The sequence below is a fragment of the Euprymna scolopes genome, chromosome 5, assembly GCF_053919585.1.
Source record: "Euprymna scolopes isolate OS-2025 chromosome 5, ASM5391958v1, whole genome shotgun sequence".
Taxonomy (NCBI): Eukaryota; Metazoa; Mollusca; class Cephalopoda; order Sepiida; family Sepiolidae; genus Euprymna; species Euprymna scolopes.
This window is the reverse complement of record NC_136486.1, coordinates 99,675,698-99,690,297: the sequence shown is the minus strand read 5'-3', so window position 1 is coordinate 99,690,297 and position 14,600 is coordinate 99,675,698. Positions and strand designations below refer to the sequence as shown.

At 32.7% G+C, this 14,600-nt stretch overlaps 1 protein-coding gene across 1 annotated transcript in view; it reads right to left on the bottom strand.

Annotated features, from left to right (window-relative positions):
• Positions 1–1,028: 1,028 nt before the first annotated feature.
• LOC145276938 (uncharacterized) overlaps positions 1,029–14,600 on the bottom strand; it is a 480,759-nt gene continuing 467,187 nt past the window's right edge. The window contains exons 7-10 of the mRNA XM_080128427.1: positions 9,428–11,493; positions 4,626–4,809; positions 2,734–2,865; positions 1,029–1,330 (exon numbers count right to left, since the gene is read on the bottom strand). Coding sequence (XP_079984553.1) covers positions 1,107–1,330; positions 2,734–2,865; positions 4,626–4,809; positions 9,428–11,493 — 2,606 coding nt within the window. The 3' untranslated portion in view covers positions 1,029–1,106. The remainder of the gene's footprint in view (positions 1,331–2,733; positions 2,866–4,625; positions 4,810–9,427; positions 11,494–14,600) is intronic.

The following is a 14,600-nucleotide window of genomic DNA, read 5'->3' as shown; positions in this document are numbered from 1 at the left end:
TTTTTGTGGATTTCATGCATGGGACAGACTGTTAGATTATTTTAGACAGAGTATACATTTTGTTTAATGTTTTTTTTTATTTTAATTTTATTGCTAACAAGAAAATCTGAAAGTTATGACTTAGAAATTCAAGGGCGAAAACTCGTATAAACACAATCAAGAGTTGTCGTTCTTATACAAAAGTTTTGCCGCATGTAAACATGTTTTTCCTAATTTCACAGACTTTATAAGCATTTCAAAGAATTATCTATAGATTAATACTGTCGTACCTACTAAATTAACTACCTAACTACGTTACCAATTATAATATATAAATCTAGACAAACGTTACTAATGGCGACATAAATTATTTTAAAACGAAATACAATTGGTAAATTAGTCAAAAACAATTATCATGGCGTATATTTGTTTGAAAAAATTTATATGAGTTATAAGCATTTTTAGTTTTGTAATTATTAATTGGGAATAAAGTAATAAGGAGTCTAGCGTCAACAAACAAGATATCTGACGCCTTACTTTCAATAATTTTTAAACTTTAAATGCTTATAATTTTTATTAAATATATTTTTTAACACAAAAAAAAGATAACAAATCGGTAGATAAGCCAAAATAGATCGTTTTTAACTAATTTCCCCAACTGTATTTTCACTCAAAATAATTTATGTCGGTAATAGTAACGTTTATCTAACTCTGTAATTCACACAGAGACAGCCGATGGGGATAAATAGGTTTGCATTTTGTAAGAAGTGGAAGACTACATTTGCGTGCGTGTTTATTGCTTTAAATATAGAATAACATTTTACAATCGATAACAGGTAACGTGCGGTGAGAGTTTCAGATAATTCGAAACTGATTAAGAATAAAACTATCAGATAAAAACAAACAAAAAAAAATGATATAAACCATGTTAATATCATCAAGATACTGGTCATTTTCTTTTTTTCTTCTTTTTTTGAAGACTAAATGTCATTGTCTTTTGGCACGGAGTGTAACCAGTTAAAAAAAAGAAAAAAAAACTCCACACAAGGCAGAGCAGCAGTGTTTATTCAATATATTTTAGTGAAATATAATAAATATATACAATCCGGGATTCTGCGTGTAAAATATTAAGCCGATGCATCTGCCTCAGGTTCCGTACTTGTGTCTTGAATTTGTGTGGATCTTGCTGCCTGGCTCTTTCGCCGGCAAATGTGCAGTTTGACATCCCCGACAGGGAGGAACTTCAGGTGGTTCCAGGCAATGAAATGGCGCTGCTTCTGGAAGTCCATGTCGTTAACCTTAAGGATCTCGTCTCCTACCTTCAGCTGGCCATCTTTCTCGGCAGGACCACCTTTTTCAAAGAGAAATAAATATATGAAGTAAGAATAACCTAAATGGATTTAATGGTTAAACATTAAAATGGACATCAACTGAAATGCTACAGAAATGACATTCAAGATGAGAACAGTAGTCTGAAGACTCAAACTAATGCCAAGAAAATGGATGATATTCCTTCATTGTCATAAAAAACAATATAAACGAATAAACACGATAAAAGAGGAAATCGCGATTATTCTAAATAGAAGTAAAAGAAACAAACAAAAGCAGTGTGAAAGGAAATAAGTGAAAAGAGTGGGATTGGGTATGAAAGTAAATGTCGCTGCCAGTTTAGACTGGGCTAATATTCAGGAGAGTTGATTTTAACGTCAATATGTTCAGCATATCATAATCTTTTCTTAAAAATACAATTTTTGAGCTACTGCATATCACCTTTTTAATAAAAGCATGATGGGTTGCGAAACGGCACATTCACAAAATATGTATTACAAGAAACATTATGGTTATAGGTTATTATGGCCTTCCATAAATAGAAAAAAGAAATCTGATTTTTGTCAGGAAATGCGCGTGCTACGTTTTGATTGGTGGAGATGTTATGGATATGGGACGTCTTGGTCTTTTCACACTATTTAATGCAGAATCCAGTAATTTTGGGAAAGGGTTTTATGCTTCAAGTTTTTTATATTTTTAAATATTTATTCATGGTGTTTGGTTTGGTTGTTTTGCAGCACATGATTGAGCTTTGGAAAAAGAAAGTAAACAAAACAATAGCATTAATGTTTGATTCATTTTAGATCAGGGACCCAGTATCTTCAGACAGCCTGATCTGGTAGCATCAGCTGTTAGAGGGTGGCTAGTTAGAATAGACAGAATGAATTGAGTTAATACCAGTGTTGTTTGTAAATATAGTGCCTTATCACTGTTAACAGTGATAAGGCACTATATTTACAAACAACACTATCAATAATTCCCCCCACTCTTTATCTGTGCCTAAACCTAAACGTAGATTCCATGAACAAAGCTTCTTTCTTAGAACTGCACGCCTGTGGAATTGTCTTCCGTTTTCCTGCTTTCTGGCTGACTACAATATGGTTGTGTTCAAGTCTAACGTAAATAAGTTCTTGATGAGCCGTTCTATATAAGTTATCAAATTTACCAAATTTTCATTACTAATGATTACTATATTGTCCAATGTCTACTGTACACTCTTTAACCCTTATCCTTAAGTGGCCTCTTGGCCTTGATAAGTGGTGATGCCTATGTAAAAAAAAAAAAATAAAATAAAAAAAGAAAACAACAGTAATAGTAGCTAGATCTAAAGTAGTAAGATAATGTTGCTGAAGAAATATTAAATGAAATTAATTTTATTTCTGGGTGGTTATTTAGGCGAGGAGTGGGGTTCAATATAAAATTTACCTTTGAAAATCCTTTTCACCGAAATTGGTCGATCTCCTAAGGGACATCCAATTCCTCCTTCGAGACAGAAACCAATTCCAGTAACACCTTTGTGAAGAATTATATCTAAATATTCACAATCATTGGCCGTTTCTGAGAATAAAATAAAAAATGTGAAGCATTATTGCAATGCAAATGTCTCAAATTAGAATGCAAACGTTATATTTATTATATATATTATTTCTATGAATTTATATTTATATTGTATTTATAATATTTGTATGTATATATATATATATATATATATATATATATATATATATATATGCATATACACACACACATACATACATATGTGTGTGTATATATATACATACATACATATATATATATATATTTTATATATGTATATATATATACATACATGTGTGTGTCCATGATTGTGTGTATGCATGCAAGTAAAATTATATAAACTCTAGAAAATCCCTATATGGATCAATCCATGTTTTGACAATGTTAATCATCTCGTCAGGGGTTTAGAAATGGCTAAAATAATTAAAGAAAGGCTAATATAATTTAAAAAATAAACACAAAAAGTAAAATAAAAACAAAACAAATATTTTTAATGAAAAATAAATATAAAAAGATAAAGAAAAAATACATATATATGTACACATGTCAAACTAGAATGCAAAGGTTGTATTTATTACCCCCTAACATAATAAGAAAAGGATAAGAAAAAAAAGATAATGTGAAACTTGAATTTAACCTGAAAAATATTTTAAAATAATGCAGTATCAAAAATACATAAGCACCTAAAAATATCTCCTGTCAAAAAAAAAGGGGGGGGGTACACAAAACAAAAAAGGTGAAGTAATTTTTTCAGTGCTTAGAAAGCAAAAATTAAATACAAATAAGCCGCGTTTCAAAACTGCTTATATCACTAATAAAAAATAACACACACACACACACACATATATATAACAGCAAAATTTCACAGCTGTACTCTTCATGTGTTGTATACTGATGTTGTGCTTAAAAGTATTTTTAGTATCAGATGAGTGTAAGGTAGTATGTATACTACCTTAGAGAGATTAACACCACTGCCTTGCACAGTCCAGATCACCCTTGAGCAAGGTGTAGCACATGTTAGCCTCTCTCTGATATTCTGGAGGGTTACTATTAGTGTTGGGACGATTAATCGGAATCAGAATCAGGAATCAGAAAAATAGGAAGATTTGGGGGTATTGGAATTAGTATCAGAAGAATTGATGCCTATTTTCCAATGTCAAAACGATTCTTTTAATTGTCTTTTTTTTTTTATTTGATTTTGTTTAAACCAAAATCTTCCATTGCTGGTAATAATGATTAAAATAATAAATATTAATTGATTTTAAATTACCAGTAAAGCTAAAATCGATAGATCCCTCCTCCACAAGTGTATTTTGATATTTAGGAAAATATCTGCATATTTAACATGTGTTTTTACGAAAATCGGGGGAAATAACAATCTTATAGTTAAATAATTAGAGATTTATAAAGAATCGGAATCTGTAATTGTATTGGAATCGGAAATTTAGCTCGGAATCAGTAATTGTATCAGAATCGGGAAAAATTTTGGAATCGTCCCATCACTAGTTACTATATAGAGGAAATTACATCTAGGAAGGGGGGGGGGCTCTGTTAAAAAAAAAAAAACGGACAGACAGAGCCAATTGACCTTTATGTGGCAATTCTGTCGTGCTAGGGTCACAAATAAAACAGTTATTTCCAATTTGTCATTTGCTAGCATGGAAGTAGTGAGGCTCAGAAACTGTCATAAGAATGGTTATGTCAGTGTCGGGGATAGTGAAATGTAAAAAAAATGGGACAGTAAATATCACTAATGTCATTGTAGATGGTTTCTTTCTTACCTTCCTCATTCATTGGATGCCGACATAAGACAAGAATTATCCGTGTCTCTATGGTTTGCAGCCAGACTTTTACATCCATCACCGTTTGATTCCAGGCTGGTTTGCCATTCACCAGAAGTAAAGCATCTCCAATGTGAATGAAGTTCTGTTTCACGGCAGCACCATCAGGCTCTAATAAACTGATCTGAAGGGATTATGAAATCAAAAATAAAAGATTATATACATTCATATATATATATATATATATATATATATATATATATATATATATATATATAACTACTTCATTTACTCACATAAAAATTAATATACGAAAGTATAAATTCATACATAAACTTTAAGTATTTACTTCAACAGGGCTCAATACGTAGGTAGAGCTAGTTAGTAAGTTATAAAATATATATGGTGATTAAGCTCCACTGAATATTCCGCATTTCATCCACTCTAGGATAAGCCTGAAGAATCTTAGAGTGGATGAAACACGGAATATTCAGTGTAGCTTAATCACCATATATATATTTAATAACTTACTATATATACACACATATATATATATACACACACACTCTTTTTCAGAATAACGAAATGAAATATATCTACTGGTATGCAAATCCAGTGATTTTCGGTCTTACAAAATATTATTAGATGTAATATTTTATACAAGACAATCCCTGCTAAATAAAATTGCTCAATATACAAGATAGAGTAAATGAATCAAAATTTCGGTATTTAAATTTTATGATTTAAAAAGGTTAATCTTCAACTATAGAATTTTTTATTGTTTGAAAATAAAGAATACAATTGAATAAATCTGTTTCCTTAACCCATGAGTTTTCAATGCTTATTCATCTCTTCAGAGGAAAAATCTTAGCAAATGTTTTTATTGGTTTGCACCTTATTTGCTAAAAGTAATAAACATAGAAAAATTAAAATTTTTAATTTTAATTCTTTAATTTTTCTATATCTATATATATATCTATAGATTTATTCATTTGTATTCTTTGTTTTCAAACAATAAAACATTCAGTATTTGAAGATTAACCTTTTCAAATCATAAAATTTAAATACCTAAATTTATATATATATATATATATATATATATATATATATATATATATATATATATATATGATAGGAAAAACTGATGGTAAAAATAAAATTTAATAAATTACAATATTTATTTATCCATCAAATCCAAACGAAGAATTATAATAATGACAAATCTCTAAACCATGGATTTTCAAAGACGAACTCTTTTCATCAGAGAATAAAAACTCGTAAAAATATATGCATCAGTGGTTAGCATAAATTTGAAAATATAAAAAATATATGAAGCATTTTCAACACAAACAAATTAAAATCAATCAATCAATTAACTAGTCAATCAATTAATTCATGAAACAGTAATCTGAGAAGTAAAAAAAATACTGTCTATGGATTACCGTTTCAGGAATTGATTAATTTTAATTTGTTTATTGTGGAGAGTAGACAATGCATTGTGGGTGCGTTATCAGTAGCTTCCATAACTCTCGCTTCTCCTAATTTCTCCCTCAGTCCTCGTTTAGAATGAGTGATTTTCTGACAAAGGGAGAAAAAAGCTGTATTCTAGTTCAACAGGATTTTTGCATGAGCAGTTACCTAAGATGTCGGAAATTTTCCGTTTCTATTTCTATCCTTGTAACCATGTCATTAATAAGGGTGCTGGAGGTAAACGTTTTACTGGGCTGACGTTATCCGCCTGATAGTCAGGAACCCAGACCTTGGGCTAACCACAAATAAGACCATCCTATCAGCTATCGTTGCTGTTCGTTTGACCATAAAATTTAATTTTCTTATTTAAAAATGAAACTACTAGATCAATTTACATGATTTTTGGTGAATGATATTTTCTTTCCATCACAAGTACATACATCATTTAGTTTTGCTTTTTTTAATATAGTCGAAATTCTGGAGAAGCATCAAATAAATCACTTACTACTTCTTTGAGTAATATGCTGTTGCGCTGTTTGTATTAAATACTAGCAGGCCGCCTGCCATTGTCTGGTCGTAAGATATATTTTAATTCATGCAGATTATGTATTTATTAGAGACAATTTTTTGTCGATTATTATATTGAAACTTATATATGGTAGTGAGATCAAAACTAAAAACAATATACACACACACACACACACATATATATATATATATATATATATATATATATATATAAACTGCATCAATCACTGCATTATTGCAATACAAATGTCTCAAATTAGAATGCAAACATTTATTATATATATTATTTGTATGAATTTATATTTATACTGTATTGATAATATTTATTTGTACGTATATTATATATATATTAGTAAAATATCAATATTTCACTAAATATAGGTCACAAAAAAATAAAAATTGTTTAATCAAATAACTGCTTTAAGGTTAGATATTTTATTCAAATTCATGTGATATTCACGAAGGAATTTCCACTGTCAATCGCTTTATTGCAGGTCTCTTAAAATGTTGTATTAGGGCAAAAATACAATGTCTAATCATGAAAACTTTACTTTTTATTATATTTAAAGAATAATAAACAAAAGTACATCCTAAGCCTCAAATAAATGAATTATTTTTGCCATATCCACCATTTTTTTAAATAACTTCAAACAACCTTTTGTCCACCGAAGAAGTCAATATTTTGATCTGAAAAGGAGTTATGGTTCTGGCGGCATCAAGTACTTTCCCCCACAAGGCATCCTTTGAAGTAAATTGCTCTTCTCCCTCATGAACACTTCTTTTCAATATTGACCAGAGATGTTCAATGGGGTTAAGATCCGAAGAACACGGTGGCCAGCTCATGAGGGTTTCTCCAAAGAAGCCCATAGAATCAAGGAAGGCTGTAACCGCCCTAGCAGAATGGTACATTGTCATGCATAAAAATCATCTGAAAGCAGCGTGACAATGGTATGTCATCAAATTCCAAATGTTTATCCAAAAAGAGCATGTACACCTTCTGGAACTCAAAATGATCCAACCAACTTATTCCCAATGATTCCCGCCGGAAACATGATGCCTCCACCTCCTTGTTGGCGATGAACTCTGTAAAGGGTTGGAGTTCTGTTTGAGTTCCAAACTTTGGCCTATCTATCCGGATCGTCAAGAGTAGCATGGGTCTCATCTGTAAATAGGACACGTTGGAAATTCATTTTCATGTAATTCTGTGCCAAAACTATTCGTTTTTCCCTATGTTGTTTGCTCAATGGAGACCTTGGAATAGTTTTGATGTTCCTTGCCATCTTATCAACGCATTATATCAGGCCTGCCTGGATCTTGAAGCAATTCCAGCTCTTGCAAAAATGGAAGTACTGGTGCTGTTTGGGTTTCGGTTGACTTCCCCACAAATTTTCTGAATATCACGATGTGAAAGGTTTCTCCTGGTGCTCTTATCCTTTCTGGATTTGGTGCTAGGGTTGTTCATGAATGAAGCCAAGTTCTTGGATCCCTTTCCAGCTCCATAGCTAAATCTTTATGAACAATCCCTCTGTGAGTCCAGCAACAATCCTTTCCTTTTCAATAACCATTAATCTCCTCTTTTTTAGCATTTTAAAAGACTTGCAATAAAGCGATGGACAGTATAAATTATTTTATAATGAATAAAATGTCATAACTTCGTGAATATCGCATGGATTCGAATAAAAATTTGGAAAATAACTAACCTTGAAATAGTCATTTGATGATACAATTTTCATTTTTTGTGACGTATATTTAGTGAAATATTGATATTTTACTAATCTGAAATAAAGCAATTGACGCAGTTTATATATGACTTATGTGCCATCAGCTACAATCGAAAGCAAGACATACAATTCTCCACCCTCGTCCCTTACCCTCTGAGCCACGCCTATATATATATATATATATATATAAAAGGAATGGTTGTAAACAGATAGCTTCGAATTTGGAGTATCAAAACCAAAGCAAAATATGATGAAAGTAAAAATAAAATAGATAAACCCCATAATTTATTATATCATACCTGTTCAGACTGGAATATTTATCATAATATTCTGTGGATCTATATTAAAAAAACTTGTTAAACTTTGTGACATATTTCCATTCTATGGAGGTCAGGCGCGAATGAACACCCAATAATTTTATTATACCATATTTTTTCAAACTGAAACATAATTATCAAAGTATACTTACGCAGATAGATATGAAAAGTCTTTATTAAAGTTTGTGCCTATTTCCATTCTATGGAGGCCAGGCGCGAACGCAGACCCCACAATTTTATTATACCATCTCTATTTAAGTTAAAACATACTTATCAAAGTATTATTATGTACATCTATATCAAAAACACTTGTAAACGTTTTTTTTTTTAATTTTTAAATTTTTTATTTCCATACTTTGTGAACCAGGCGCGAACACAGACCCCATAATTTTAATGAATCATCATTATGCCAGATCAAACATACCCATTCCTGTGTCTCGATACATCTTCTATCATTATATGTGATCAGTTTTCTATAATAGTCAACCATATAGGAGCCTATTCGTGACCAGACACACACACACACAGACGTTCAGCCTTATATATATATATATATATATCATCCCTTTTTTAAAAATTGGAATTGTCTGATCGTGGAAGACAAGATTCAGGCAAGAGCACACAGTCAATAGAGTTTTATGATAATATAGATATAGAAATGAACGATCACAAAAACCAATTGATTTCGATAATAATGACCAGTTAAGCAAGTTTATGTTGGTTTTAGATAAAACTCACCAAAAGTCGATTCTTCAATAAAACTTACCAAAAGTTCTTGTTTTTCTCCTTTCTTTAAGCGGATTCCAATCTTTTCAGTCGCATCTTTCTCCAGAATTGCAATGTGGATTTCTTCCTTGTTTGAAAACGACATTTTGTCAAGGGCAAAGTTAGCATTTGTAAGCAAACGGTCCAAGTCATCTTCATCAATCAATCCTAGTTGGATGACTTTCTCGATACTCTCTGGCTCAGAAGGAACTGCGAAATTTGTCTGGCCGGATTTGGTGCTGATACACCATTTCCTTTTGCTGAAGACACTCGGCGTGTCCTTTGAAAATATTTCAGTTTTGGGACGAGCTTTCTCAGCATAGCGACTAACTTTTCTCCCGTATGGTTGATCTTGTGAGATGGAAGTGTTAGTCTCGGTATTCGCACGCCGTAAGATTACTCCGTCAGTACTCTTGTGGCGTAAAAATGATGGCCTCCCTGAGTCACTTGGTGTTACAACATCTGTGCTCTTCATTGATGCGAGTCTGGCCTTAACCGTTGTTGTTGTTGTTGTTGATGATGACGGCAATGATTTTGTCGGTTCTTTTTTAATATCTGAGACCCGGGATCGTTTCACAGGTTCGGACAGTCCAGTCGCTGTAGCTGGTTGCAAGCTAATTGATTTTGAAACAGCAACCTCAGCTTTTGGAGACGTGACTTCTGCAATAACTTCAATATTTTGTTCCTGCTTTTTCGAACTACCTGCATTTACCATTGATAGAGTGTCTGGTCTGGAAGTGTTTTTCTCTTTTAATTCCTTTGTTGACAAATCGGATGCTGTTGTTGCCTTTATGCCAATAAATTGCGATACAGCAACTTGAGGTTTTGCAATGTCTTCCACAAATGCAGCACTTCCGGTTTTTGCTTTTCTCTCTAAGTTGTCCATTGATTTCGGCTTCACATCTGAAAATTGCATCGAAACAGATTCTGGTTTAGCAGCATCCTCCATCACTTGTGCAGTCAGCTTTTCTACTTTCACTTCTGATAAATCCAAAGATTTTCTCGGCTCGACATTAATAGACTTTGAAACAGCCACCTCCGTTCTGGGGGTGGCATCAATGATTTCTATACTATGAGACTTTGATTTAACGTCCATTAAATTTGATGCTGTTTTCGGTTCCACGCTGATAGAGCGTGACAGAGCAACCTCAGAGTTAGACACTTCCACAATTTTCTGAGATTTGTGCTCTTGGATACTTGGAACAGTTTCACTTGGAGCGCCGATTTCGGAAAATGTTCGCATCTTATTTGGAGAACTTGGAGATCTGAAGGTGTGCGAACTCTGAAAGATATCAGGCAGCTTCCTGTTTGCAATTCTCCGGGGTGAAAGGCTGGTGGGGGAGGTCTGGTCAGAATCACTGGGCAAGGATTCTAAATGCAGTGTTGGCCAAGATGCTGTTGGTGATAAAGGGGCCTGATTTTCTGTCGCTGTTCTTGCCTGTGAAACTGGTGAGGACAAAATTAAACTTTTGGTGTCATTTTCAGGAATGACTGACCGGTTGGAGGACAAAGTGTTCATTGACAGGGATGAAGTCAAATTTTCTTCCTGGACGTCAGGTAGCTTTGTCACTGGAGAACCGGGCATTTCAATTGATATCACTTTTGATGGATCAAATCCATTGCTCAAGTTTTTGCTTGGAGACGTAGGTGAAGCTTTTGGCTTGTCTTCAACGACACCTTCCGAAAAATCTGAAAGTCTAGCTGAAAACGAGGTTTTTGCAAGAGCTGACTGTAGCTTCAGTTCTCCTACTGGCAAAACTTTAATTGCAGAAGACGGAGAAACAGAAGATTTCTCTATTAGAGGAGCTTCCTGTTTCATTTGTTTATTGTCAGACCAAAACGTTGATGATTGCTGAAAGGAGGAAGCCACTGGTGAAGATGGCGGTTCTACTTTGGTTGTGGTATTTGTAAACTGAGACACTGTTTTTGTAAATAGTACAGGAGATGATGGGGCTACAGATTTCTCTTCCGTTGGGTTGGTTTCTTGGTACGATACTGGTGACGTTGCAGATGAAACATCTGAGGAATTCGTTATCTTTAGACTACTGCTCGTGTTCGAAGAATCATCTATAAATATATAAGAAATCAATTAGGAAACATTAAAAAAGTTTATCGGTAATGAGAAGTCAATTGATGATAAATAATTTGACTTGTCCTAATGCAAATCAGAAATATTAGTATTACTAAAATAAAAATTCAAATAGGTTTAAGCGAAATTTTATCAAATCTTATAGGAATCTTTTAGCTTCATATAAAATTGGTTTAAAAATAATTTCTATCAAAACAATTCCTAGAGCCAAATGGAATCGAGACAGTACTAAGAGAGAAATGTGTTAGAATTATTGATTTTTTTCACATGTACAGGCATGATTATCATCGAATTGCAAATTGAATAAAATAAAGACTGTTGGGGATTCATGACTAAAACTTGGTGGACAAGTCAAGCATATATCATATAAGGTTAGATTGCAGAAAAATTTATGAATTTTATTAATAATTCCATGGGTGGCTTTTTTGAGGGAGGGGGTCACACTATATCGAAGAGTTTTTAAGGGCTACTAGAATGTTAGTAACAGTATTGGTAATGAGTTGTATGGGCAAGATTGGGGAGTGGGAAGAGATTGATTTTTCATCATCTTCCGATTTGGGAGTCGAACTCAGATGTTGTAGTTTTCTTACTAATATGTTAGATCTCATTAAATGTTGGCTTCTATTTGAAAATAGATGATTTCCTGCATTTTTTTTTTAATTTAAGTCCAAATGCATCAACAGCATAAATTTTAAGTAAATGCAAGAATTAGAAATCTATTAAATAAACATATTTTTTTTTCCACATCTTAAAATACTTCTGTCACCACACAATGGCTACATATACCTTCTTCACACCCTTCTTGGGTTGAGCACTGTAGCAAGTGAAGCTAACCATTCTTATCAAGAATGTAAAGCTTTTCATAAGCACAAATAGAGCACTCTTCACTAGCTTACACTGGTTATATAAACAATGAGATTTTTTAGTTATTCACACAACATTTTAGCTGATGTAACTTCTGCTCTTTAGGTGTATCTTATTGAACTCGGGGATCTTTCCGTTGAACTCAAGAATCTGCACCGAATTTCAAACAGAATCCTTTATTTAATCCAGTGTTAGCATGCTCTTGTTCCATCAGTCATGACCGGATATAAGTCTTCAAGGACTCATGGTGTAACGGATAAAATACTAGCATAAAATTCTGTTCTAAGTGATACACTTCTGAAGGTTCAATCCTCAGTGCAGGCGATACTAAGAATACAATTGTGAATTACTTGAAATTTCTACTTGGTCATGGCTGGCAGAACGAGAATGTGCTACTAGTCCCAAGCCGGGATCGAACCTCCATCCATCTAGTTGATAGTCAGTAACCAACAACTTGACTACAGCGCTGATGCTGTTAGCAAATTACATTTCAATGTTTACATAAACCCTGACAACTACTAGAGAGTGCTCCATTTGTTTTACAAAGAGTTTTGCATCATTACTAATAGTAGTTAGCGATATGATTTACCGCAGTGCTCTATTCAAGAAAAAGTGAGGGGGTGTTATATAATCATTAATGTCGGAATGTTTAATCAGACCTGAGAATCAGAAAAATCTTAACTTTTTGGGGTATCGGGATCGGTACTGAAAAATTTGTGTCTTTCCAATGCCAAAAACGATGCCTTTAATTGCCTTTTTTTTTTCAATTTAATTCTGTTTAAAATAGAATCTTCCACTGCTGGTAGCAATAATAAAATAATATTTATGGATTTTAAAGTACCAGTAAAATTAAAATATGAAGATCACTCCCCTCCTCCTACAAGTGTCTTTTTTATGTTTGAGAAAATATATGCACATTCAACATGTGTTTTTATGGTGATCAGGAAAAACAAACAACAAATCTATAGTTAAATATTTAGAGATTTATAAAGAACTGGAATCGTTAATTGTATCAGAATCAGAAATTTAGTTTGGAATCAGTAATTATACCGGAATCGGGGAAAAATATTGGAATCGTCCCATCACGAATAGTAATCCACAAACTTTCACTAAATCACACTCCTCAATGCAGCTAGACTAGGATATTCAAGTTAAAATAATACCAATACCACCGCCCCGTTGCTACAGCTTGACCACATGAGATCGTACTTCCCCCCCTCTGTCCTCAACACCCACCCCCATCCCTACTCCCTTCCTTCACCACACCTCCCTCCAATTCAAAAAGTATACACCCCATTTTCTTCCAAAGCATAAACCACACCCGAATATCCTATAAAAAACAAATATAATCTTGACTCTCTTTTCAATGCCGCTCCTTTTTTTTGTCTGATGAGGTGGTCTCCATGAATTAGGATTCCACTGAAACATGTATGCACATATGTAATCAATAATGTTTGTATAATAAACAGATCATATACAATTATTTTTTTTCAATCAAGCAATGCAAATTCTCAGATATTAATTGAGCGATCTTAGTAGTATACAATGTTAATTTAGAGAGAACAATACTGCATCAAGAAAAATAACCCAGAGACTGTGTTAAGCAGACACCAGTAAAAGAATCCAAGAACTTGTTTTGGGTTTGTTTGTTTTTTTAATATAGCAACAAAAGAAATATCAATGAGAGAAAATACATAAGAAAACAGAAAAGTGTTTTTTTTTTTTGTATTAATAAAATCACACAAGTTTAGAAGGAAACCGCCCAACTTCAAATGAATTTAAAAAGAAAATAATTTCAATTCAAGCAAGTGAGATACGTGAAACCTGTGAAAAGAAAAATTGTTAAAAGTATTCAAAAAAAAAAAAAGGTGCAAGTTGCAAAATAAAACCTAAAAAAAAAAAAAAAATGGTGCCAAAAAGCAAGAATAACATTGTCCGTGTAAGTGTACATAATAAGCTGTAATAAATTTTTTTTAAAATCCCAACCCTCAAAAAAGCACCACAAAACCAAATGCAAACAATTAATTGGCAAACAATATTCAAAGCAAGAAGAAGCAATGGTTAATAAATATCATTTAATTTCTGTTAGTTTAAAAAGAAGAATGAAAAATGATTAATTTTAAGCAAAATATGTTGTTTTTGATAAACAAAAAAAAAAATGAAGATATATACAAAAAGAGCCAATCATTTGTTTTTCTTTTCCGTTTTTGATATGTGTTGT